Raw genomic sequence first — 26,629 nt, 5'->3', positions numbered from 1 at the left:
ATTTTGTACAAAAATCATGGAAAAACATTTCTTCACAGACTTCTAAACACGTGTCTCCGCTTTTACCCTCCAAACGACTGTAGTATGAATTTGGTTTGTGTGTGATTATTTTCATAATGTGCAGGTTGTTTATAGTATTGATAGACTGAACCGCTTTGAACTCTTGACAGAGAGGAACAGAGAGACAAAGACAGACAGAGAGACAGAGGAACAGAGAGAGAGGGGCTGCATCATTTCCAGCGGTTGACTCGTCGCAGCTGAACGTAGGCCAGCACCATGCAGACCGCTATGATGCCAGAGAGAGCCACGTGGTTCTGCCAGAACCCCCAGCTAGAGTAGTCTATCCCCATTGACTGTAGAAACATCTCCCCTGTAATGCTGCGGGGCAAGGACACACAAAGGTATGCAAGGGGTCAAGGGTGCAACGGTCAATCAATGGCAGTGGTTCTCTGCCACCAAAATGTTGGAATGCCCTGACGCAGTCCATTAAAGGATGTGTGTGACACCGGCCTCTTTTAAAATCGGGCCTGAAAAGAAATCCATCAGGAAGAGACCACAAGGTAAACAAGTCCCTGGGACGTTTTTTTGTGGTATCCATTTAGCCTTAAAGGGCTTATTTTTAAGACACACTTTCCTGGGGTTTTTATACATAAAAAGAACGAAAATACATCGCATGGATGCAACTGGGACGTATATCCTCAGTGATGTATCCCAAGGTCATCGGGGTTTCGGGTCTCGCGAACATCATACCCCTCACTCAGGCAACCCAGCCGGGTTGATCAAGTCCTGACTTACGTCCCAGTAGCTACCTTCGATCAGACCCATACTAGGGAAAGACATAGGGCCACACAATCCGTTGGAACCACTCCGGAACTATACTATGCCGGGACTGAGAGGTACAATTCTGGCATGTGGAGGGACTATGGGCTCTGTCGGTGCCATGTTTCTGACCAAAAACCTGTCATGAAAATGTGGTCACACTTCCTTCCTTGACTACAAAATTCAGCAATCCAGTCAAACCCGAGTCAAACACACAGACTTCATTATTGTGTGTGTGTGTGTGTGTGTGTGTGTGTGTGTGTGTGTGTGTGTGTGTGTGTGTGTGTGTGTGCGTGCGGGGGTGTACTGTACTGTAGGTTACTCACAAAGAGGTGTTGCTGCTATAGAACTTCTGGCCTGTAAACTCATTGATGAACACGGCCTGAGAACAGAAGAGAGGTGATGTTGAAAATAAAACATCGTCCTGATGAACCCGCTATGCATGCGTGCACGCACGCACGCACGGGTCGCACGCACGCACACACGATGTACTGTAACAGTCCTTCTCAACTTTACATTTTCTTAGCTCTAAAGCTAGCTCATTTCAAACAATCCTCAAGGGTATATACACTATACAGCAACTTGCAATGGGCCTGGCCGCCGGCTGCTCTTCAAGACGCTCAAGGGACCTAGTGGCCATGTGCTGTACTGTCAGACAGAGTCTGAAAAGAGGGAGAAGAGGGAACAACACCAGATGGAGCTCCACTGATCTCGTTCCCCCCAGAAGCCCATACTCGGTACAAAGTATTCAAACATGAAACCAAAATGTGGAATTCCCTACCACCAGCCATCCAAAGGTATATGGCTGCTTGCCTACCCCAAAGTTTAAAAATCTTCATTCTACGATTTCAGTTTAGTTTTGATTTGTTTTTGAAGTTTTAAAGTTTTCTACCTGAGTTAAGTTTTTATGTTGTTTAAAATCCTTAGTTTTAGTTTAGTTTTTAATCATCTTTTAGTGTAATTTTTTTATTGTAATGGGGTATTTGTCAGCGTCAGCGACGAAATATTAACAAAGATTGTTGTTTGTTTTAGTTCAAACGAATTAATTTCTAACAAACCTGCTGTCTACTCTGTGTCGTGTAGTCTAGCAATCCCTATGTCAAGAGCTCAAAGTCTATCAGTCTATCAATACAGATTTTCGGCAACATACGCTTTCCAAACGCTGCCGACGTCTGTGCGGTGGAGGTGGTGGTGGACATTTAAGAGTGAATTACAGCACTCCACCACCCCTCTCGTGACCTACCTTTTCCTCCCCAGGTGGGAGGGGTTGGGAGGGAGCGCAGCGACTTGTGATTGGGTGAAACGGGCCAACAGTGGGGTAGGGAGGCGTACTGTATATCTATTCTACGCCCCGCCTGCCTCTGATTGGCCTACCGACCCTACCGACACTGCCCATCTAGCCCCCATGGTCTCACCAGACTGTCCTCCGATACGCGAGGTGGGAAATAATACAAGTACAAGAGAAATGGCAGCTTTATTGGCACGTGCGACAGTAACTTGTAACTTTCATTTCTGTAGAAGAGGCAAACTACGTAATAACTAAACTAAACTTGTTCCGTTTGCTTTGATTGAATGTACTATATGGTTGGATTTGGCTGTGTTCTAAATTAAAGTGTTAAACTAAATACTATTATACTAAAAAAGATAAAGATCAGGGGAAAAGAGAGTCACATTTTACAAGAACCTTTTACACTACAATAATGTTTCAAGTATACACATGTATACAAATAAACAGGCCAACGGCATAAACAATATTAGTTTGCCTCTTCTACAAAAATAAAAGTGCCAAGCTGTCATTCTCGAGTCTTGTATTATATCGCACTTGTATGTAATTTATTTATTTCCCACCAAGGAGTAACCTTGCGGCATGTATCTTCCACCTCGGAGGAAACCCTGGTAAGGCCGGCAGTGTCGGTAGGCCAATCAGAGGCAGGCGGGGCGTTACCATGTCTATGCTGGGACGTAGAATAGATATACGCGGTAGGGAGCCCTCCGCTGTGTTCATTGTGGGGGGGATTTAATATTCTGTGCCTATCGGCTTGCACCTCGAACGGCGCCGAGTCGGCTGCAGTGAACTTTGCAACGTTCGACGTGGCAACTCGCTCGCTTTAGCTCGCTCGGTGGCGTCTCTCGTGGCTCAAGTTCGCTTGAGACGGCGTGCCACTGTCCGTCGCGGTCTGGGGCCGAAAGTCCCGCCCACCCATGGAGGAAAAAGGGCCTAGATAGCCTCTCATTCGCTACCCAGTACACACCACAGCATCACAAGTCTTACATCCAGTCCATATTTGAATATGCTGATCCACTGCAGCCACGACAGCCAGTTCAGCATGGAGTTCAGATTGACCAGGAACCCGCCAAATACCTTAAGGAAAGGGAAGATATGGCAGGTCAAGCAGGATGTATAGAGGCAGTGAGACCAAACTGGACAGAATACTGCTAATACAGTACGTCTGTACGACGTAACAGTCGTGACACACTGTTTGTGTCCAGATGTTTTTAGCAGGCTACAGCATGATGTGAAAAACCTGTCAACATCTGGGTAGCTTTTTATGCCACTTTAGAGTGGCTAGGCTTAAAACAAATTGAAAACCAGCGGAGCTATTAATAATAAATAAACAAGTGAAGGTGGGGAGGGTAATCTGTGATAAGATACTATACGACCAGCTCTCCATTTGCATTTGGACATACAGTTTGAAAAGATTGTAATTTGTTTGTGGGCCAGGTACAGTAGCTAACTGGCTAAATAATGGCTATTTCTGACAGTTACAGCTGATGATAAAGGGATGGTTACAATTACAAAAATGAATCTCACAAAGGTAGGAACATTGTATGAACCTATTAAAACATGAAGCTGTTTCTTCAACAGTTTTCTGAAAGAGCTTTATATATTTTTAAACATATTCAAAGAAGAGAGCACAGTTTGTCATGTTTTTCCACAAATAGCAGATCTAAGCTCATATCTTTTAATATCCATTCCAAAGTATAAAATAATCGTTACATTGGTTACAATATAAAAAGACAAAGATGCGTTCCCGGTTTTAATGGGTTAAACTGTGTAAAACGGAACCGTAATTGAAGAACAAGTCAAAGGATTATGACCATGATGTTAAAGTCTCACCATCATGAAGACGAAGGGCAGAGCGACGAGGATGTTGGCCATGGCGAAGGAGGAGACGCTAGCGGAGACCAGGAAGGCCAGGCTGACCCCGGCCAGGCTGACCAGACTCATGGTCAACGCAAAGCACAGGAAGGCACTGAACACTGGCTTCAGACCTGGTGGTGCGGGTGGAGTCAAGAGTGAGAACGCTAGCAAACAAAGACCATCTCCCCCCCCAACGCATGTACGCACGCACGCACGCACCCAACGTCCTTTGCCTGGAGTTCTGGACATTGTGTTCGTACCACAGTGGATTTGAACCCCTTGACTCCACGGCGGTGGACAATAGTCGACCCTTGTCGAGGATGAAGACTATATACATGTTATATGTACGTGTGTGTACATGCTGTGTGTGTGTGTGTGTGTGTGTGTGTGTGTGTGTGTGTGTGCATGTGTGTGTGTGTGTGTGACAGTACCCATCATATAGTAGGCGATGGCTGAGAAGATGAAGATGGGAACGATGCGGTTTGGGAACAGATCAGCAAAGATCTTGGACAGGAAGTAGACCGAGGTGCGGTAATACCCACTGGAGTTCTCGTGGCTGGACACACACACAAATTCACGCACGCACACACATGCACACACAATATTTACATGTTATAGTCTTTACATGTTAGTCAAACTGTATAGCTCATACCTTATGTACAGAATAGTGAAGATTATTTTGGTCTCAAACAATATTAATCATTAATATCACACATACACGTAATACCAACACACACGCACGCACGCGCATGCACGCGCACGCGCACGCACGCACGCACGCACGCACGCACGCACGCACGCACGCACGCACGCACGCACGCACGCACGCACGCACGCACACACACACACACACACACACACACACACACACACACACACACACAGTCTATCTCTCTCACGACCTCACATGAAAATGGCCCTCTCGTTGATAAAGAGTTCAACAGCAGAGAGGTTCCCAAACACCATGTTGATGATAAGGAAGAAGAATGCACCAGTCCTGCAGAGAGACACACACACACACACACACACACACACACACACACACACACACACACAGATAGCATTATCTGCGTGTGATTATCTCCATTGATGAACATTCTTCTTCTCACACCTTTGCTCTAGTAAACCCATTATACCTGGAAAGCATCTGTGTTAGAGATGCACGATATGATCGGTAGCGTATTGGAATCGGCCATATAAATGCCAAATCGGTATCAGAGCGGTCTCAAAATAATCCAGATTATTTTCACCAATATTGATGACGCAATAATAATGTGACCGTCACCGTCTTTACGAGTGTCAGCTGTTAGTGGGGACACCAGCAAAACAAAAATTAAAAATGTAAAAAAAAATCATTCAATGAGTTAAATATAAATCAAGTGTCTAGTACCTCTAGTCTAGAACAAAGGCCAAAGTCGTAAAATATGAAGTAAAAATAAACGTTACATTTTTCTGCATTTCATTTGTGTACTCATCTCATTCAGTACTAGTGATAACAGAATCTATTCTGTTAAACAGACACTTGGAAAAAGAGTATATTTATTGATTGAATACTTTATTAACAGGCTTTGGGCCAAGTATAGGGCCTAGACTTGTTTCCATTGTGGTCCTCTGTATAATATCGGAATCGGTCAGAATTGGTATCGGCAGATATGACCCTAAAAATAATCGGACATCGGATATCGGTCAAAATTTCATAATCCTGCACCCCTAATCTGTGTCATTATTCATTTTAGTATGTATGTTTTTCAGAAAACTGTTACGAATTAGAAGGCATCAATTTTGTTGCAAACACCTCTTATCTCCATATGTTTGAGGGGCGCTAGCCCCTCCTCTACCCATCTTTGTGTTTGTGTAACTCATAGCGATGATTCGATTGGCTGAGCAGCCCACAGCGATGATTTGATTGGCTGAGCAAAGTACGTATTGAGGATAAAAAGTGAGGACAGAAAAGTGAAGACAGAAAAGTGAAGACGCAAATTTAATTGCGATTGGCCGGAATGAGATGATGTATGATGATAAGAGCGCCCCTCACTTCACACGATTTTTTCATTAATTAACACCCTACTTGATCACACTAAAGTGTCACAAAACAGGATTGTGTCAAAGGTCATGGCTCACCTATAGACACAGGATCTAAACGTCTCAATAGAAGAGCAGTGAGACCAAATACAACCACCTAAATTGTATACGTTATTATTGTATTAACATACTCTACCATACAGAGTGTTCAAATGGAACCAAATGGACCCGTGGTTCCATTTGTACACTCTCAGAGTTAAGGGGGTCCTTGCAAATAAAACATTTGAAAACCACTAGTAGCTGGACGTAGTAAATATAAGGTTCATATTCTGAAGAAAACATGGAGACTTGGAATTCAGGTAGGTCAAGTAGGTCTTGTGATCAAAATAAGATGGTGTGTAAAAAAGAAAATCTCAAATTGGCCACGGACACATTTGTCTGTATGGACATATTGATGGCCGCCTGGTTCTGGCCCATTGTTTGGGCAAACACCCCGCCCTATATAGCCTTCGTCCTGGTGGAGATAACAGAGAACTCTTGTAACTCACTCTACCTGTTCTGTATGGCCTCTGGAAGCATTAAGTTCATCCGGAAATAAATCAGTCCCACCAGCAGAGCAAAGAAGATGTTGAGACCCATCTGGGCGTAGGAGGTCTGGGGGTTCCTCAGGAAGTTCAGCACTGTGCGTCCACACACCACACGCATCTGACGCACGCACACACACACACGCACGCACGCACGCACGCACGCACGCACGCACGCACACACACACACACACACACACACACACACACAGAGAATGAAAGATGGAGAATGACCTCAGATTACAGCTGTAAACACAGTGCTCATGTACTGTAAAAGAGGCGACAGCTGTATTTTATTTCATTTATAGTTTATTTCATTAATATACAATTTGTGGACTTTTACACTCTATACATGAATGTTGAGTACTGGTGTTGTTGTTTTGTTCTGTATCTGTTCTGTAATTGTTGTCATGTATCTGTTGTCTGTCCTGTCTGTCTTATGTGCAAACTTCAACAGAAAATACTTGAATAATAATAATAATAATAAAGAGGCAACAGCAGCACGCCCCCGATGTGAGAGCCAGGCTCGCTTCAGTAATATCACACCTTTCTCTCAGTCTGGGACATTTTGCATTCATGAATGGATATTTAAACTTTGTATTGCTTCTTTTTTTTTTCATCGTACAGATGTGTCATGCAAAAAACAATCTATGACACTGAGAGTGTAAGTGGTTATACTTCCGTCAGTGGGTGTCATATAAATATTTAACCAATTTCGTTTGAGCGTTGAGCTACTTTTAATACTTTTATGTGATGCTGTAGTATGATCTAGTAGGGCGTTAATTTATTAAGTTAAAATATGAGACAAGAGGTTTCTGTCCAAAAGCAACGATATATGCATTGGTTCTTGAATGACGGGACTCCATGCTGTGCCTCATCAGACAGTGAGCTGACCTGATACCAGAAGGAGGTGACGTAGTCGGCCTTCTCTCCGTCATGTTTGAGCCCCTCCCCCACGGAGCGTGTCACATGGTCCAGCTCCTGGCTCACGGTCTGGTGCATGGCGGACTGGCGGTACGCCAGAGCCAGCGGGTTCTTCTCCTCCACTGATGGGTAGGAAGACAAGAAGGAAAAATGAAAAAATGAGGAAGACCTCCTAGGTCGAAACGTTGGATAATAATAAATATACAGCATCGTGGCTACGTGTGGCCTTAGGCCAGCACCTCACCAACACTGGTGTGCGCCCTTTCCTGTTTTGTCTAGGAAGACAAGAAGGAAATACAGAGGGTTTTGGCTCTTTTTGTGCTTTCATAAATGAGGGGCCCTATACTTACCACGTCACACAAAAACATCAAACGTTGCAGATTTACAAGCTCAAAGTGCAGAACGAAGCGATGTGTTTTGAGCTTATAGATCAGCTACTTTTGCAATTTTTAAAGTTGAATCCTGAAAAGTAATAGTTTCCACCCGACAGAGATGATATCATCTAGGTTATCAATTTGATTGCACTTTGTCTGACGTTTAGAAATTGCAATTGTAGTCAGATGACACACATCTAAAGTAAACATTTGCTTGTATTTCATTTTCATAGCTATATATCTAATATCTGGGAACACAGTACAGTACAGTACAGTACAGTACAGTACAGTACAGTACAGTACAGTACAGTACAGTACAGTACAGTACAGTACAGTACTTAAGATAATTAATTGGTGCTTGTTATAAGCTAGTTTGAAGAAGAGTTGTGTGACCTCCTCTCTTTTTTTAACAGTTATGAGATACAGTATAGTTTGAACAAACTGTAGACATAATAATATCATCACATGCAAAATTCCATGACAGTTTCAGTGTTGACTTGAAATATTGCCACAGTGCTTCTTGCAGATTGCACGCAATCTGTTTTATGACTGTCATTAACTGTGAGATGACCTGTAATCTTATATGTGCCATGGGGACATTGCGCGCACGCGTGTACTCTGTGTGTGTGTGTGTGTGTGTGTGTGTGTGTGTGTGTGTGTGTGTACCTGCAGAGAGGGATACTTGTGTGGACTTGGCCTCTCCATTTGTGATGTCCAAGAAAAAATCTGCAGGGTTGTCAAATGACTCAATTTGATATCCTGTAACACACACACACACACACACACACACACACACACACACACACACACACACACACGACGAGTGCCCAATTATTCACCCAATCAGGATAGAGAGGGGCCTTCCTCCAATCATGACAGAGCGGAGGCGGGCCTTGGTGTGCATAAAAGGTTTGTGTGTCCTCTCCTCCTTCTGCGCAAGTTTGGGAATTTGCTAAACAGACATGCTTAAAGCGGCACTATAACTTTCCTCTTCTACCCAAGTGCTGACATCTTTACCATTTAATCTTGACCATCAGTACAGTACAGTACAGTACAGTACAGTACAGTACAGTACAGTACAGTACAGTACAGTACAGTACAGTACAGTACAGTACAGTACAGTACAGGGTTTATTTTTATTTTTATTTTCTTTCCTAAATTAACGCCCTTCTTGATCATACTAAATCACACACAAAAAAGCCTCAAGAGTAGCAGATCCACAAGCTCCAAATGCTACCTTTGCCATTTTTGAGTGGTGCAACCACTCCTACAACCAGCAATGTCCGTGCCTATGTTACTAGTACTACCTATGTGGCCATGAGCACGAGTATATGACTTATTCGTACCAGTAGGGGGCGCCATAAACAGAGAGGAATAGTGCTGCTGTGTTGCCTGCTAATATGAGAGAGAGAGAGAGAGAGAGAGAGAGAGAGAGAGAGAGGTGGTGGTGGGGGGGGGGGGGAGTTGCACCACTCAGTTCACACGGGTGTGATTCTTTTTTTGAATCCTGAAAAGTAACAATTTTAGACATACGGTATGAGACGGTGTCTTACAGTTTGCTGCAGTTAAAAGCTCCTAGTTTTATCTTGTGAACGAGATGGTGTGTGTCCCCCCCCCCATCCTCCTGACCCTGGACCCCCCAATGCTTTTAACTGAGTGTCCTGCTTTATGTCCCAGACAGAGCACTCACTCTGAGAAACAGAGTGTTTCAAAGCAGGCCCCGAAACGTCATGAATAATGGAGTAGCCAGAAAAGTCTTGTTCTATTTTGAGCGTTTGTTTTATTATCTGTTAAAAGTTGTGGCCATATGAATAATAAGAGACCAGGCCGGGTGGCACCGTGCGTACGATGTATAATAGCTAAAGCATTTTGTCAAGAATGCCTGCATTAGTCATGAACAAAATCCGGGAGGTTTTAATAGGATACTGTCAGATACCGTTGTTTCAACAAGGATGCACTGGTGGCAAAAAGTGGTCAGCAGAGCAACCTCACAGTAGTAGAACTTTTCACCCTGTGAGACAGAGAGTGCAAAGCTAGTTTTCTACACCTTGTGAGTTAGGGGGAAGTTCCCGACACCGATTTTAACCGCATTAACCATAATTTCATACTCCTGGCTATTCAAAAATAGCAGACATACAAGCTTTTTTAGAGATCTTTTGTTTTTGAAAGATTTGTGCAAATCTTTGGATTTTTAAAGCAAACATTTGTCCCTGGAACAAAATATTTTGAGACGGGGAGTCCGCGACCAAATACATATCATTTTGGGGGTGCTTGACACCCCCAAAGCACCACTGCTTGCAAAACAGTTCGTAGAATCAGCCCCATGTCTTACTCTTAGGAAGGACACCACCAGGAGTGGAGACTTCATTTGTCTCAACACACGGAAGCTCAAGACAGATCGAGTGATAGATCTTTCAGTGGGTGGTGGTGCGTGTATGTCTGTTCTTAGCGGGTGGAGTGATTTGTCTGCTTGATTCCCATAATGAATGAGACTCTGGGCTGTTGCATGGTCAGCAGCTATAACTTCTGAAAGGGACAAGTGGCGTTCAGCAACACGAGAGAGCAGCAACAACAGGTCTGCAATTACATCCAGTGGATCTCAAACTGTATTTTGCCGCAGACTCCCACATATTTGTTTTGAAGATGTTTTTTTTCTTGTATTAAGCTATATCATCTATTTTCAAATTGTGTATATGTTTAGGTTTTATGTATAGGTTAAATTGGTCCCTCATGTTGCTAAGTTATTATGTGAATACTTTCATACGTACCGAGCTGTGTGAAATATTCCAGGGCATTGTCCGCGGCTCCTGCATACACCGTCTCTCCTTTGTGCATCAGCGTCAGGTGATCGAACTGTTTGAAGATGGAGTATCGTGGCTGGTGGATGGAGAGGATGACGGTCTTACCCTGCCTAGACAGCCTACGTAGGGTTAGGGTTAGGGTTAGGGTTAGCGCTGGCGCTTTACATAGATTGTGCATTACATTCACCCATTCACACACACATTCATACACCGATTGCGGCGGAAGCCATGTGCAAGGTACCAACCAGCACATCGGGAGCAATTTGGGGTTCAGTGTCTTGCCCAAGGACACTTCGACATGTGGACAGGAGGAGCCGGGATTCTAACCGCCGACCCATGGATCATTGGAAGACCTCATGCTCTATACCTCCTGAGCCACAGCCACATACAGAAACAATGGGGCATGTGCATGTTTTTTACAGAAATCACAAACACATGTTTCAATGCTTCATGTCCAAAGTGAGTGACACCCACACAGCGACCATGACCTTGTATCAAATGTGGAATGACCTGACACCATCCATACACTCGCATCACTGAGGTCTTTTTGAGCATTTTTTTTTTTATTTTGAAGTTGATTATCTTTGCCCATGACGCTTTCAGAAGGTTCCCTGACTTTTCCTAAATATTAGATTTAAATCATCTCAGATTTATTTTTATTTTAAGCTGTTTTTATTAGGCCATAACTGTATTATATCATTGACATATTAATGAGTAACGAGTGTTCAGATTTGCTTTTTACATCTGAAACATTTTCTAAATATGAATTAAAAGCTACATATACCATCTCTTACTTCTGTCATGCGAGTGTTAAAGGATGTGTAAAGCCCAGCACACACCGGGTGCGCGGCACGGAAAATAGAACGGTGGCGTATCGGAGCGACAGGCCTGAACGCGTGTTGGACGCTGCCGGTGTGGGATAGGTTCATTGAAAATAACGGAGGCGGCTGTTTTGACGTGCGGCGTTCCCAGACGGTGTGTGTAGGGCTTAACACTGTTTCTTTTTCAAAATTGGCCAGAAAAAGCATCTATCAGAGACCAAAAAGGGAGGTGAATTTAATTGTCCCATTTCTCTTGTACATTACAGTGTTTGTAATTGTTGATGGCATTGTATGTTGATGTATTGAATACATACTGTGTAGGACCACAAAGTCCCCAAGACTTTTTTTTGTGTTGTCCTTGTAGCTTTAATGTCTTATACTTGCTGTTCATATTTCTGACTAATAAAGTATTCAATCAATCAATGAAAATGCACATGGCAGTGTTTACCTGCGCAGGAGGCTGATGATGCAGTTAGCCGTGTTGGAGTCCAGTCCCGTGGTGGGTTCGTCCAGGAACAGCAGGGAGGGGGCAGTGATGAGCTCCATCCCAATACTGCACCTCTTCCTCTCTCCCCCCGACACACCACGCAGAAACTCTGTTCCTATCTGCGCGCACACACGCACGCACGTCGCACACGCATGCACATGCACACGCAACCACGTTGAATTAATTGTTAACCCATTTTGACCTGAGATCAGATTCTTAAAATGTCTTCTACATCCTGACAGTTTTCTGAAAAAGCTATATGTTTCTATGTCAGTCGTTCTTCGATTTTTCAAAAATAGCAGACCTACGAGCTTGTAGATCTGCTATTTTTCAATAGCTAAAGCATAACATAATGCTAACACCAAAAGGGGTTCCCGCCCAAAATGGGTTGATAATGAATACTAATCTGACTCACAGAAGTTCTCAACCTCCATAGTTACTCATAATCTCATAGTATAGGCCCTTTGAAAAAGATTCTCACAAGAACATATATAGACAATTAATTAATTTCCAAGCTTGTCTTTTGCAAAAGGGTATTAGCCTATTAGGGTATTTTTTTTATTCTCTTGCGTAAATTAATTTGATTGGTCTTTACAAAAGGCATGTTAGAATGTTAGTAACCCTGGAGTGGTTCAGTAGCTGCTATGATAGTCGTTACAAAAGGAACACACCTGTTTGCTGTTTGGATGTACAGTAGCACACTTAGCGAGGCCTTCTCACTTCTTTCTTTCCTCTGTATCAAAGATTTAAATACAACAGTCTAGCTAGCAGACAGGCACAGAAACTAGTGTCTGACCCATGCTCACATTCTCCACCCAGAGTTATACGTATACTATAATAGTTTTAAGATGATCAACACCAAGATAAGATAGATGGTTAATTGTCACTGTATGGAACATACTACTGTATGTGTGCTTGTACAGTGTATTTATTTTCTATCAAATAGGCCCGTGAGACTCCGCCGGTCATCAGATTATTGACTGAGGGAAAATCTCCATGAATTCAAAGCTTCATGGGGTGTGTGTTCTGTGTAATTGATAGAAAATAAGTCATTTTTGGGGAGAACTACACTCCTTCAGGCATTTAGCAGATGCTCTAGAGAAGTGGGTCAGGGCATTCCATTATGCATACTGTATGTAAACTATTCATGCACACATTTGTATGCGCTGTGTGACTATGCATGCTGTATACACACCTTAGTGTTCTCACAGTCTGTTAGGCCCAAGTCTTTGATGATGTCGTCCACTCGTTTGCGCTTGTCTGAGTTGGAGTGCTGCTTGGGGTCGAGACGCAGGTTGGCGCTGAACAGAAGGTTCTCTCTCACGCTCATGGTGCCCATCATCACATCGTCCTGGAGACAGAGACGGGTGTCCAAACAAAACCCTTTATGTCTTGTGGAATAGTGTGTGTCAGTGTGTGTGTGTGTGTGTGTGTGTGTGTGTGTGTGTGTGTGACTGTGTGTGTGTGTTTGAGCTGTAATAAAAGTGTGCGTGTGTGCATGCGTGCGTGCGTGCGCGCGTGCTACAGTAATATCCTCACATGTTCATTTATCTAAGAGAGCACATATTGTCCCTGTCTGGTGGAAACCTCATTATGTCCAAACTGTTACTTTTCAGGAATCAAATTCAAAAGTATCACAAAATAGCAGATCTATACAAGCTCAAAACTGCAGATCTTCTACTTGTGATGAGTTTGCGTGACGCTGGAGTATGATGAAGTAGACAGGGCATTCATTAAAAGAAGAAATTAAAAAAAAATTAAGTATGGAGTTAGAGTATGGAGATAAGAGTTTTCTGTCCAACAGGCAGCAAAGAAATGTAATCTAAGTAGAGCTGCCGTGTGTGTTTGTTTGTGTGTGTGTGTGTGTGTGTGTGTGTGTGTGTGTGTGTGTGTGTACTGCATGCACGTGTGCGTGCGTGCGTGCGTGTACCTGAACCACATAAGCAGAAGTGAGCCTGAGGTCGGAGGTCACGACCTTTCCGTCCACCAGGACACTGCCTTGGCGTAGGCCCGCGGGGTCCTTCCTGCCCGCGATCACATCCAGCAGCCTGGGGACGAAACACTGTTGATTTCGTTGACAAATTATGCTTACAAATTTCAACACTTTTACTTCTACATCGGCCACTACACTACATTACACTACAACTATTTGAAAACGTTAGTTAAGTACTAGATACGTTTTAGAATTTAGATTTGTATTACTAAACCAGTTAAGCTCTCTATTTTGGCTATTTGAAAAGAGCAATTGTACAATTGTGAGCTTGCAGATCTGCAAAGATTTTTTATACATTTTGAAACCCTGAATTGGGACATTCTGCCAAATGAGTACTTTTGATGCCAATACTTTTGTATTTTACTAAAGTAAATCCTGAATACCAGACTTTTACTCGTAACGAAGTATTTCTACATTGTGGAATTGATACTTTTCCCACCACTGTGAGTGATACACCACATGTGCGTACTGGGTCAAGCTTAAGATTAAGATCATAAATCATGACGCCAACCTTTTTCTTTTTTTTGTTGTAAATGCCCTACTTGAACATACGGCAGCGTCATACAAAAGTATCAAAAATCTGCTGTGTGCGCGCGTGTGTGTGTGTGTGTGTGTGTGTGTGTGTGTGTGTGTGTGTGTGTGTGTGTGTGTGTGTGTGTGTGTGTGTGTGCGTGCACGTGTGTGTGTGCCTGTGTGTTTCTTACGATGTTTTACCACTTCCTGTTGGTCCCATGATGGCATTCAGGCCAGGTCCCATAATGCCACTGCAATAAAATGACAATTACACACTGTAGCTTGACCAACCAGGAACTAATACACATTCGGGCAGAAACCTCTTATCTCCATATTCTAACTTTTTCTGTAGGCTAAATTAATTAATTTAAATGTACTTACTTGATCATACTACAGCCTCACACAAAAGCATCGTAGATCTGCTACATTTGCTTTACTTTTGAATTTTAACCCTGAAAACTGTTTTGGACTTGAGGTTTCCACCCAAAAATACGAAGTTGAGATGCACAAAAATTCTTCCATGGGTTTTGACGATGGCAGGTGTTTACAAATATATCCCCAGGCCATGAGTTATTAAACTTGAAATATACTTTACTGCATGTTTATCAGACAATATACCCGTGTCCACTCTTTCCTTTTGTCGGAGCAGGCAACCAGTGTGAACAGTGAGAAGAATAGAAGTCCCGCACACTGTCTTCACGTCAGTGTTGTTTTTGGCAGCAAATTTCAATAGTCTTTGGACTGAAACTTCATTTAGTTTTAGTCACATTTTAGTCACCTGGAAATGTCTTAGTGTTAGTCTAGTTTTAGTCGACTAAAAAGATTTTAGTCGACTAAATCTACAGGTGATTTAGTCGACTAAAATGCCGTCGTAATGAGTGCAACCAAGAGTAAAATGACTTATAGTGGATCTCTTGTCCACTAGGCCCTTCCTAACATTTTAGTCTAGTTTTTATTTGTCGCCGAAATTGTCAGTATATTTAGTCTTAGTTTTAGTCATCATAGCTTAGTTTTAATTTAGTTTCCATTCGTTTTTGTCAGTGGAAAAAGGTAGTCGACGAACATTTTTCGTCTTAGTTTTAGTCGACGAAAACAACACTGCTTCACGTGTAGTTTATTAGGCTGAGTTACAATGTTTCGGTCTATTACGAGTTGCAACCTTCTTCATCAGGTATCTGATTCCTGATGAAGGTTGTTTGTAATAGACCAAAACTCATCATTTGAATCAAACGGTTTGGACAACTGAACACCATTCAGCTATCCATATTGTATGGACTTAAATCATAAATTATCCTTTAAAAAAGTGATTTTAATGTACTAAGGGGTGAAGACGAACATCCAGAATTAGATATCCACGTTTAAAGTTTGAAGCGCCATATTACAATTTCTATTCATTGAGAGATGACAGGAGAGAATGTACGCGTGCTATACACATGCTTTCTACAGTATATGTAATCTACTATTATGCATGATGTCACAGGTAGCTGACCATGGCCATGGGTGTACATGTACTGTACAATTTTTCTGCTTTCTAAATCTCAAATACTGTACTTTTTACTCCACTACAATTATATGAAAACTTTCATCACAAGATATTTTGTAGATTTCGATTATTATTACAAACAATATTGACCACTTGATCAGCCCTATATATACATTTCGGCCACTTGAAAATAGACGATCTATATTATATTTATATTTGAAAACAGCATGAACATTCTGCATGATGAGTACTTTATACTTGGTACTTTAAGTACATTTTGATAGCAATACTTTTGTACTTTTACTCAAGTACATTTTGAATACAGACTTTTAATACAATTTAAAAAAAAATCTCAAGTAATCTCAAGTAAAATACGCAAGTACTTTTTCCACCACTGCTGATAACGTTGCTATAGCTTACAATACATGCACTTGCAGGCTCTCTCTCTCTCTCACACACACACACACACACACACACACACACACACACACACACACACACACACAGTACACACACAGTACACACACAGTACACACACAGTACACAAACACACACATACAGGCACGTATGTGTCCCACTGTACCTGACATCTTTGAGGATGAATTTCTGCGGTCCTCGCGGGCGGCAGAACCGTGCCTCGTGAACACAGTAGTGCAGGTTGCTGAACGTGACTCTGGGGCCGTGGTCCTGGAAGCAGTCTTCAGGATCATGCTGTACACTCTGCTTGTCCTTAGCCATGATCCTCACTCACTCACACACACACACACACACTCACTCACTCACACACACACACACACCGTGTTACACCACAAAGAAACACAATGACAACTGTTCACACAGAGAGAGAGAGAGAGAGAGAGAGAGAGAGAGAGAGAGAGAGAGAGAGAGAGAGAGAGAGAGAGAGAGAGAGAGAGAGAGAGCGAGAGAGAGAGAGAGAGAGAGAGACCTTTGGACTGACTCCTCCTCACTGTGACCCTGCTTAAACCCCAGTTTATTTTACACTATAAAACACTTACATATTATGGGCCCATAATAAACCGGGTCCACAAAATAATACTGTACATTTTTGACTGGGATGGACCGATGACATCAATGCTGCTTTGAATATTCCTCAGTGTGTCTAGAGTCTCTAGACGGAACCCAAAGTGTCCAGACGAAAAGGTTATTGTAGACTGTATAGTGTACTTCCATGTAGAAATACTAAATATACCAAAAATGTCAAATGTAAACAATGCACTGAAATCTTTTTGAAAATAGTAGATCTACATGTCACAGTGCAAATGTCTGTTAAACAACCATATACAGGCCTACTTAGTAGGGTCTCCCTGAACCTCTTCAACTGAAAATAGCTGATCTACAATTAAGCTAGCTCACAATGCATCATCATGAGGTGTGAGCTTGAAATATTTGCTATTTAGTGTGGTTGCTTAAAGGCAAGCAGACTATTGTATGTATTGCACTCCATCGTTGTTTAAAAACGTTTAAATCGTGCAATAGTTATCTATTCTCCCCTCCGATTGGACAGCAATTCAGAACTCTTCCCAAGGCTTTCGTGTGCTTTGCCCTCATCTGATTGGACAGTATATGGTGACATTCGCAACTCAGTGAAACTCGTCACATTTTTGCCTATAATAGTATGTGTGGTTTGCTATAGACAGGCAACCACACTCGCAATTTGCAGGATTGCATCAATATGGATGCCAAATATCATGTGTAATATCTATCCACTAGAGGGTGACTTTATTAACATTAAATTAAAAGTTCACAAAATGCATTTGCACACCAGTTTAATGGCCAGGTTTCCATTGAGAAAAATAAAACTGGTATATCAGAATATGTATTGAACTCTACAAAACACTGCGACAATGTAGCAATGTATTATATTATATTAACCACATATGTAGGCTACTTACATAGTTGACTATGTCCTCAAGGGCTCTAGCACCCCTACTGTTATACACTTATCTCTGCCTACACAAGCTCACGCATTGTGAGCTTGAATGCCCTAAAACAAACACAAAAGTATCGGAAGTAGCCTTTCAAGCTTGTAGATCTACCTTTTCTACTTTTCAGCAACAACAGGAACAACAGCCAAGTCGTCTGTATCCAATGTAATGTATCCATTGGCCAATCATACGATTCACTGCAGCTCAACAGTTAGTGTGAGGGGTGGTCAGGAGATGTCTATGAACTGTGCGTTTAAAGGTTTGAAGACCATTGTCTCTGATGGAACCAACTACATGCTCTGGTGAGACAGCAGTGTGGCAGCCAACCTGTCTTCTGTGGCTATGGCTAGTAGGCAGTGTCCTGCTCAAGATGTAGAGTTGCTTGACCGGCTCCACGCAGATATAGGTGATGATCCAGTAAACTATGTGCATGTATGGCTATCCAGGGTTTGATGATGTCAGTGTTGTGATCTTCATAGCTCTGGTCCATAGCCTTCTACGATTCTGCCCTGCGCAGGGCAGAATCGTAGAAGCAGTAGAAGGCTATGGACCAGAGCTATGATCTTCATATATGGAGACGGCAATATATGGAGCGTGTCACGAGGCGTATATGGCTATCCAGGGTTTGATGATGTCTGCCAGTGCTGTCATCTTCATATATGAAGACGGCCATATTGGAGCATGTCACGAGGCGTGACAGTCTGACATGAAATGCAGATTCATGTTCCAGATGGTGGCAGTAGAGTACACAGGTTCCCTCATGGTTTTCTCTAGATCTGATCCTCTGTCTAATGCGATGCAACGCATTAGAGCTATGGATCAGACTCAGAGCTAGGTTCCCTCCTCACTATACTGTATAGGCCTACGGTATATAAGCCCCGAGCTGAATTAAAACAGTTGCACTGTGTTTTGAAAAGCCGATTTGCTCAGACACATATGACGTCAATTCTCCTTTCATTGTCAATGGCAAATGTGACACGTGTTGGGACGAAAAGCTGTATATAGGAGGCCCCTCAAATATAGGATAAACTATAATTTGTCTACTTCTTTCTATTCTTTTTCCTCTCGCGTTGCTATTCTAAGCTGTGGGTCTATTAATTTTTTTCAAACCAGTTCATCCAATCGGTTTTCGAGGACGACGCACCAAGAGCCCGCCCCCACATATCCATCGCGGCCAATTGCGTTTGCGTTTCTCGGAAAAACGGGCGTGGCCAGCTAACAAGCATGGTTACGTGTTTTGAAGAAATGCGGCGAGGTGTTGTCATCACATTCCTGCTTGTTTGTTGAAGCGACCGGACAGTCAACCAGAGAGAGACCCGGACAGATTCTCAACAATGCGGCTCTGACGACAAACTTCTTGGGATATTACTACAAATACTCGATATCTCATCAAATAAATTAGTCGCTTTAACCGACAAGAACCCACCCCCCAAGATACTTTATTCTCGCCACATTATAAGGAAGCGTCGCGTCGGTTCTTTTAGCTAGCATTAGCCTATTAGCACTACCGACCGACCCGTCCGACCGAACGATGGCCGATAAGAAGAACACCAAGCCGGGGGAGGAGGTAGAAGGCGAGACGGAGATCCAGGAGCACGGGCCCGAACACTGGTTCTCTAAGTGGGAGAGGCAGTGCCTGGCCTCGCAGGCCCAGCAGGACGCTGGGGCCCTGGGCCGGGACGACGAGGCGGAGGCGGAGCAGAGCCAGCAGCAGCTGTGGCACCTCTTCCAGAACTCTGCCACCGCCGTGGCTCAGCTCTACAAAGGTTAGCATTTAGCTTAGCCTAGCAGGAGGCTAACCCGTTAGCCCCTGCTAATGCTCAACGTTGCCAGATTGTGTGAGAAATAAAGCTACCAGGTCTTTGAAAGCAAGCCCTAAAGAAGCTACTAGTATTAGGCCTCGTGAGCATTTTGAGCATTGTGCGTCGGCTGCATGATATAGCTGATAGACTCGTTGCGAGCTTGTTGTTCTTTTCAAAACATTATTGTAGGAAAAAAGAAATGTTTTTGAAATGTTACCAACTCAAATCTGGTACGGGGGTCCCTGGTACAATGTGTCCAGATGGATTTTTATTTATTTTAATTTGAGGGGTTCTTGATGTGAAAATATCTTAGAACGACTGGTTCAAATAAGTGGATGAAACAGCCCAAAATATCATTATTTTATTTAAGAAAAAGCAGACATGGCAACACCGAGGAGTAGATGCCTGCTACTACTGGTAGCATGAGGCTAACCTCAGTGAGAAGCTAATGGTTCTGTGTGTTAAGGGTGGGGGGTTAAGTAACACAATCACGGTGTCGCACGCCGAAAAAACAGCCTATCTATAACTCGACAAAGCGTTGCCAGACGTATATCATTTTTCACATTATTATAATTATTTAACTTGTGTGTTTGGGGTGAGCTGGGACTAGATGGAACAGATGAGCTGACCACCACCCCTTCCTCTTAAAAGCCTAATTTAGGTATGCGTCGTCGTGCGATGGTGTCGCTGGCCGACAACAAGCTTTTGATTCCCCCCAGCCCAAATAGTGACTGTCTCACGTGTTAAAACACGGACTGAAAAAGAGGCCCTTTAACTTAATACTGATCTCGTCAAAATGGCGTTCGAAGCAAGCAGGGAGGAGTTCCCTTCTCTGAGTGAAAACAAGTCTTGTTTGGGTGACGGGGTTTTGAACCCTCTGCTGCGGTACAGGGTGGTCGCGTGCGACTTCACTGAGTGGGTTATGCGTCTGTGATTGTTTAAAAGGGGATTCGAACCGTTTATTGCCCACCTTCTTCTTTGGGCTTGATGGTTGTTGCATTGTTATGAAGCCCCAGAAGAACAAAATGGCGAAGGGGGGATTATCGTTATGTTTGTTTATAATGTCACATCCCGAGGTGTTTGGCGGAGCCGATGTTCTTCTTGCCCCGGTGGGGGTTTTATTGGTGGGGGGGCCTGCTTTTCTTGGCCTGGTTTCGGTTTGGGGTTCTCCTTACCTTGGTTGGGTGTTGTGGGAGAGTCAGTCTTCCTGACCTGGGTGGTGGGGGGGGCGGGGGGTCCCTTGCCCTGGTGAGTGGTGGTGGGTGTAAGCTTTCTTGCCATGGTTGGGGGCGGGGGGTTTGACGTGACGTGCTTGGTGATTTGACACGGGAACAGGCGTGGGGATCACACATCTTCTGAGTGACTGTCTGCTGACTTGTGCAACAACTGCTGAGGCTGGCCCGGTAGCTGTATGAATAATGGTTGCTAGACAAGCTGCTTTAAAAGAATGGCTAGCTAAGCTACATTACTCTTTATATATATATTTTAACCAAGCTATGCTCTCTTGAAGCAAGCTTTACACAAGTTATTAAGTAAAAGTAGTTGGCTACATTTGAAACTACTTATACGGGAAATGACTCAAACAAATAATCCCCAGACAAAAAGGTTGAGAACCCCTGGTGTAGTGTAGACTACTAACTTACTGTGTTTTTGTAGTCTTATTAATAGCAACAAGTCTGTCATTTTCATTCATATAGAGAATTAAATCCTGAGAAACTCACTGGCTGCTTCTCTGACTGCAAATTCATAATGGCACCTTTGTGTTCACTTTAGATGTAGTGTTTAGTTTAATGGTCATTTTCATCAGCATTGAGCCCATGCTTGCTTTAGCACATCTGCTTGTATTGTCTGGGCTTCGCAGTGTTTTTAAAAACTGCAGTGTAATTTGATTCCATTGAGTTTGATTAGTGCGTCATTGGTACTAGACTAGGTTAATCAATTTCTATGCTGTTAATTGCTATACTGGTTGACCTCACTTATTTTGTCGTTTAATCTCATAATCCAATTTTTCCTTTTAATGGTAACAGATCGTGTATGCCAACAACAAGGCCTCTCTCTGTGGGTGCCCTTCCAGAATGCAGCAACAGCTGTCACTAACCTGTACAAAGGCAAGTAAATTAAAACCCTTTTCTGTGACCTCTGTACATGGCATAAGTTGTATACTGACTTATTGTATGTGGACTGTAAGTGTTTAAGTTGGATCTAATTAACAGTCGAGTATTTCTCTGTCCCATGTACACCTTCAGAGAGTATGGAGGCTCACCAAAGGAGCTATGACCTAGGCATCCAGATTGGCTACCAGCGCAGGAATAAAGAGGTGCTGGCGTGGGTGAAGAAGCGCAGAAGAACCATCAGACGAGAGGATCTCATCAGCTTCTTGTGTGGCAAGGCCCCACCTCCCCGTAACACTCGGGCCCCGCCCAGGGTTTCAGTGGTGTCCACCAGCCGGCCATCTGCTCCAGAGACCGGCAGCTCCATAGAGACTGACCTACAGCCTTTCAGAGAAGCTATAGCGCTACATGGTAGGTCAACGACGCTACACACACGGATTCAAGTTCTCAGAAGCCAGGATGTTGTCAGACTAGCAATATGTTCAGAAGCGTCTTCCATAAAATCTTAGTCTCAGGTATTTCATATAAAAGCAAAGGTTTGAAACCTCAGTCTGTGACTACTTCACCTGGCTGGCAGTATCCATCCGTCCATCTTCAACTGCTTACCTGGAATCGGGTTGTCGGGCTAACCGGTCCAACAGAGATTTCCAGTCTTCCCTTTCCAGAGCAACATTGGCAACTTCCTCCTGCGGTATCCAGAGACATTCCCAGGCCAATATGGCAATATAATCCTCCCATCTGGTCCTGGGTCTGCCAGTATGTAGAACAGTATTGCTAAAACATAATAATTTTACATATTGTTAATCGTTTAGGAATCATTATTAATTGTTTAGGAATCAGCGATAGTGCGCCTTTCACACAGTCTCACATTAGGATTTGGTCATACAAACATTTTCAGTTGTGAGATTTTATTTGGCTTTAATCCACGTCTAGACTACTCTGGCCGTGCCTTATTTACAAGGGGAAGACGCTCACACACTGATGGTCAGGTGTACACACCCCACTACATTCTACAACCGATTTCCAGCCACAGAAGCTTATTGACAGCCTGGCATCCGCTTTGTGTGTACCAGCCTCAAGATGAATGCCTGGCTTTCAGAAATTACATCATGTGTAAAAAGAGAAAAAAAAGTATGGACTTTTACTGTACCGAAAGAAGAAAAAAAAACACTTTGTATTGCACACTGCACACAATATTTTAATGGAACAAACGCCCACACACAAGTGCTCATGCTGCAAGGGGAATCTACAGTAAATGTTCAGCTTGAGTTGGACAATACACCACAACCCATGCCTTTACTTGAAAACTTGTCAATAAATGAAAAAATATCAATGTTTCCGTAACAAACATTGATAGATGTACCTTATGTATTGACATGCATGCGTTTCTAAATTGTATAACTAATTTGGGCGTGGTTCCTCTCCAGGGTTGAGCGGGGCTATGGCCAGCATCTCCGTGCGCTCCGGTCCACCGGGCTCTCCAACACACCCCGCCCAGTCCCTCAGTCGCCGCCGGAATGGCCTTCACGACGTCGACCTGAACACCTTCATCGCCGAAGAGATGGCGCTTCACTTGGACGCAACGGCCAATCGCAAACGAGGACCGGCACCCTGCAGTGATGTCATTACAGACTCGCCTACTCATAAGCGCAACAGGATGCTCTGAGCGTCTAAACTCTTTGCCGCCCACATGCCACGGCCCCCTCCTCTGTCCTGTCCTCAGTGGCCGAGTTTTGGACAACCGATGAGGACGATGTCTTCGGCCAGCCAATCAACTCCTTCCTCCTTCGTCTTTGTTGCTGCAATGCTGCAAATAAAGAAACACAAACTTGTATAACAACCCACTCATCTCTCCTCCATTCTGTTTTAACCCCCTCGCTCCTTGCCTTGCATCTAGTTTTCCTCACCCACCCCTGTCCCTCTCATGCCCCCTCCCCCCCACACTTGATTTCCTACGTGATAACATTTGAATAGGATTGTAAGGGAGCACAAAACATGCCACACTTGAGATTGTGACCCCCGCAGACAGAGCACTGCATTTAGAACCAACTCGCCATCCACCAGGCCATAACTCGCATGGCACATCATTACATCTGATAATCTGATGAACTGGGCTTGTTGTTGCCTTACGTTTTCACTCTAGTCTCCTTTTTTATATCCCTTTGTTTCATTCTTCAAACCCGCTATGTACTCCTCCTCTTCTCAGTGAGTGATCTGGCCAAACCAGACTGGACTGAAACCCAGGCTTGGTGAGTGTGTGTGTATGGAAAGAGGGGTCCTGAGAGGTCCACACTGCCTTCCTGTTTAATACCTCCCCTCCCCCTTCCAAAAAAACGCTTGTCAGTGTGTGTATCTCAATCTGCTGCTGCTCTGTGTGTGTGTGTGTGTGTTGGCATCTCACAGCAGAACTGCCACTTAACTGTGTTTTTCTTGTCTTTGCCTTTTAAGGACGCTGCTATCTCTAGTCATTGTGGGGACGATGAGTGTGTGCGTGCGAGGTTCTGGCACATTTTTAAGCACGATCTTGACTGAATTTTATTTTTTGAAATGGATTTATTTTTCTTTTTTCCCTTTTTTGTTTTTTAATTTAATTTTTTCCCCTTTACCCCTGTGTATTTGCAGTCCCAAACCAGGGTTTGATCACAAAGCAGGATAGTCTTAAGTTGAACATATAGCTAATTATAGGTTGGAGGGACAATGCATTCAAAATGACAAAAAAAATATATAATGGGATTGATTGGCAAGTTGTCCCTAGTGTAGATGTGTTAAACATATCTGTTATGGTTACATTCATTGGGGCTATTGAAAAGAGGTACTTAACAAAGGGGTAGTCGCTGAATTATAATTTATAATGACATTGTTTTAGAGCTATCATCCCATCCTTATTACAAAACAATATAAAATGTTTGTTTTTACAGTTTCAAAATACACCTGAATCCTGTTTGATTTCCCCCCCCTTGTGTCAGTCCTTGCATTAAGAGCTCTGACAATCACTTTTACCAACAATGAAAATGTTTGAAATCACTTTCAATTTTACGTGACAGGCCTGCCATACTGTTTACACTGGGAATGCACTGATTGGGCCTTCAAGTGCATTTACCATCCATCAAGTCTCTCTAGGGGTCAGTTGTTCTCAAAGTGGGTTCCTCTTTGAGGGGCTTCTAAATGGACCCTTACAGGTCTAACTTGCGAGTGTACGGAGTGTACAAGCATTGCCATTTGGTTCCATTTCATTGGAATTAAAGTTTGAGAACCAACCACAGCTCTAGGCCAGTAGTTCTCAAACTTTTACATTTCAAGGACCCCCACCCCTGCAGTCCGTTATGCAATTAGGCCATGGACCCCCATAGTGTACGAAAACCATGTCCTTCAGTGTGTTTTGTCAGCTTTGGCTTTATGCTTTTATATTCCCCAGTGGTATCCTCCATCTCAGTGCTGCTCGTTCACTCTGCGTGTTCTCGACGGGGAAACTCATCTGTGTCGACTTGTGGGAGACGGATGGTCCTCGTATTATAGCATTAATCAATTGTTGCGTTGTATTTGTCCAAACAGATCTGCCCCTCCTGTCCAATAATTTTGCCCCTTTTGTTCCATTTGTACACTCCTGAGTTACAGACCTGTAAGAGTCATTTGGTTCCTAATTCTTTAGCTGGGGACCACCTGGAATCCCCCCTCCCCAAAGGGGCCCCTGTGGGTCCCCTGGACCACACTTTGAGAACTACTGCCACCCTAGGCTACACGGGAGACGATTCCACTGTTGACGCTTGTGGTTCTACCTTTTTAGATCTACAATGTAGTCATGGCCGATGCCTGTGATTATCTCCCTTTTTTTATTCTTCTTGCTTTGCTAGAGGGTTATTGGGCTTGATGGCTGAATAAGGCTCAAGTCACTTGAATTTTCTTATCTCGCCCATCATCTAGGAGAGAGCTGCAAACTGATTTAAACACTGCTTTGTGATACGGCCTTGTCTAATGTCTGTGTGTATATATTATATATAACATGTAGGTGCTGTTCTGATTATATATGTGGTACATATTGTAAAAAGAAAAAGTGCAGATCCATCATGATGTACAATACTGATTCTGACATTAAAGAGAGAAAGTGTTTAACTAAAGCCCTGACTCCTTTGATTTTTTTCCCCTGCATATTTGATCTAAAAAGGACTTACTGGTGCTTTGCATCATCTCTTTTGCTGCTTACATCTTTTGAGTTCACAGCGGGTTACCCCCCCCTGACAAGGGGATGTGTTTCTTTAAATACCAGCGGGGATACTTTTAATAAAGCAAAGATCAAGGCTGACATTGATAGTCTATCAATTCAAGCTTAGCCACATCATCTGAGGGCATGGTCTGTTTTTATAATTGCATTGTTCCCCCTCTCGACTTCTCTTTCGTCTCATGTATTTTTGTCTAAACCCCATTGAAAACGGGATATGCATTTTAACGACTTTCACTTAATCTATTTCCAGTTATCAAATGTGAAACGATAGGTTTTATCGTTTCACATTATTTGATAACTGTTCGGTTAACCGAACTCTCTCAAACTTCGGACTGCTACGTGTGTTGTGAGCAATGTCAGATATAGCCGTGGTATCCTCCAGCTAAATTGGGCCAATTTCAAAGTAGTGCATGATTTATAACACAAGGTGGCGACATAGTCTGCATTTTGGCTTGTTGGCTCTTGCTCAATGCAACTGTAAATGGTAGAGAAGAGCGAACATGTCAGACTAATACATGGACAAATTTAACAAAAGATGATAATCCGTCCTTGCAGACCATTTTCTAACAAAATATTGGATAAATGTCT

The 26,629-nt window shown here is 43.2% G+C and overlaps 2 protein-coding genes across 2 annotated transcripts; one reads left to right on the top strand and one right to left on the bottom strand.

Annotated features, from left to right (window-relative positions):
• Positions 1–60: 60 nt before the first annotated feature.
• abcg2b (ATP-binding cassette, sub-family G (WHITE), member 2b) lies at positions 61–16,728 on the bottom strand. The gene is made up of 15 exons (XM_080759620.1): positions 16,547–16,728; positions 14,672–14,731; positions 13,905–14,022; positions 13,170–13,325; positions 11,936–12,093; positions 10,634–10,785; positions 8,532–8,624; positions 7,462–7,613; positions 6,537–6,688; positions 4,869–4,958; positions 4,393–4,517; positions 3,938–4,092; positions 3,092–3,181; positions 1,146–1,201; positions 61–378 (listed from the first exon to the last, which is right to left on the bottom strand). Exons 1-15 carry the CDS (start codon positions 16,699–16,701, stop codon positions 231–233), a joined length of 1,860 nt encoding a protein of 619 aa, XP_080615746.1. The 5' UTR covers positions 16,702–16,728; the 3' UTR covers positions 61–230.
• A 2,427-nt stretch (positions 16,729–19,155) lies between these two features.
• On the top strand, positions 19,156–25,937 carry LOC308313139 (HUWE1-associated protein modifying stress responses-like). The gene is made up of 4 exons (XM_080760074.1): positions 19,156–19,675; positions 21,739–21,819; positions 21,958–22,233; positions 23,250–25,937. The coding sequence occupies exons 1-4, from the start codon at positions 19,441–19,443 to the stop codon at positions 23,486–23,488; spliced, it is 831 nt and encodes a 276-aa protein (XP_080616200.1). The 5' UTR covers positions 19,156–19,440; the 3' UTR covers positions 23,489–25,937.
• The last annotated feature ends 692 nt before the right edge of the window (positions 25,938–26,629 follow it).

Source organism: Protomyctophum bolini, assembly GCF_963924005.1.
Source record: "Protomyctophum bolini genome assembly, chromosome: 3".
Classification (NCBI taxonomy): Eukaryota; Metazoa; Chordata; class Actinopteri; order Myctophiformes; family Myctophidae; genus Protomyctophum; species Protomyctophum bolini.
This window is presented reverse-complemented; position numbering and strand designations above follow the sequence as displayed.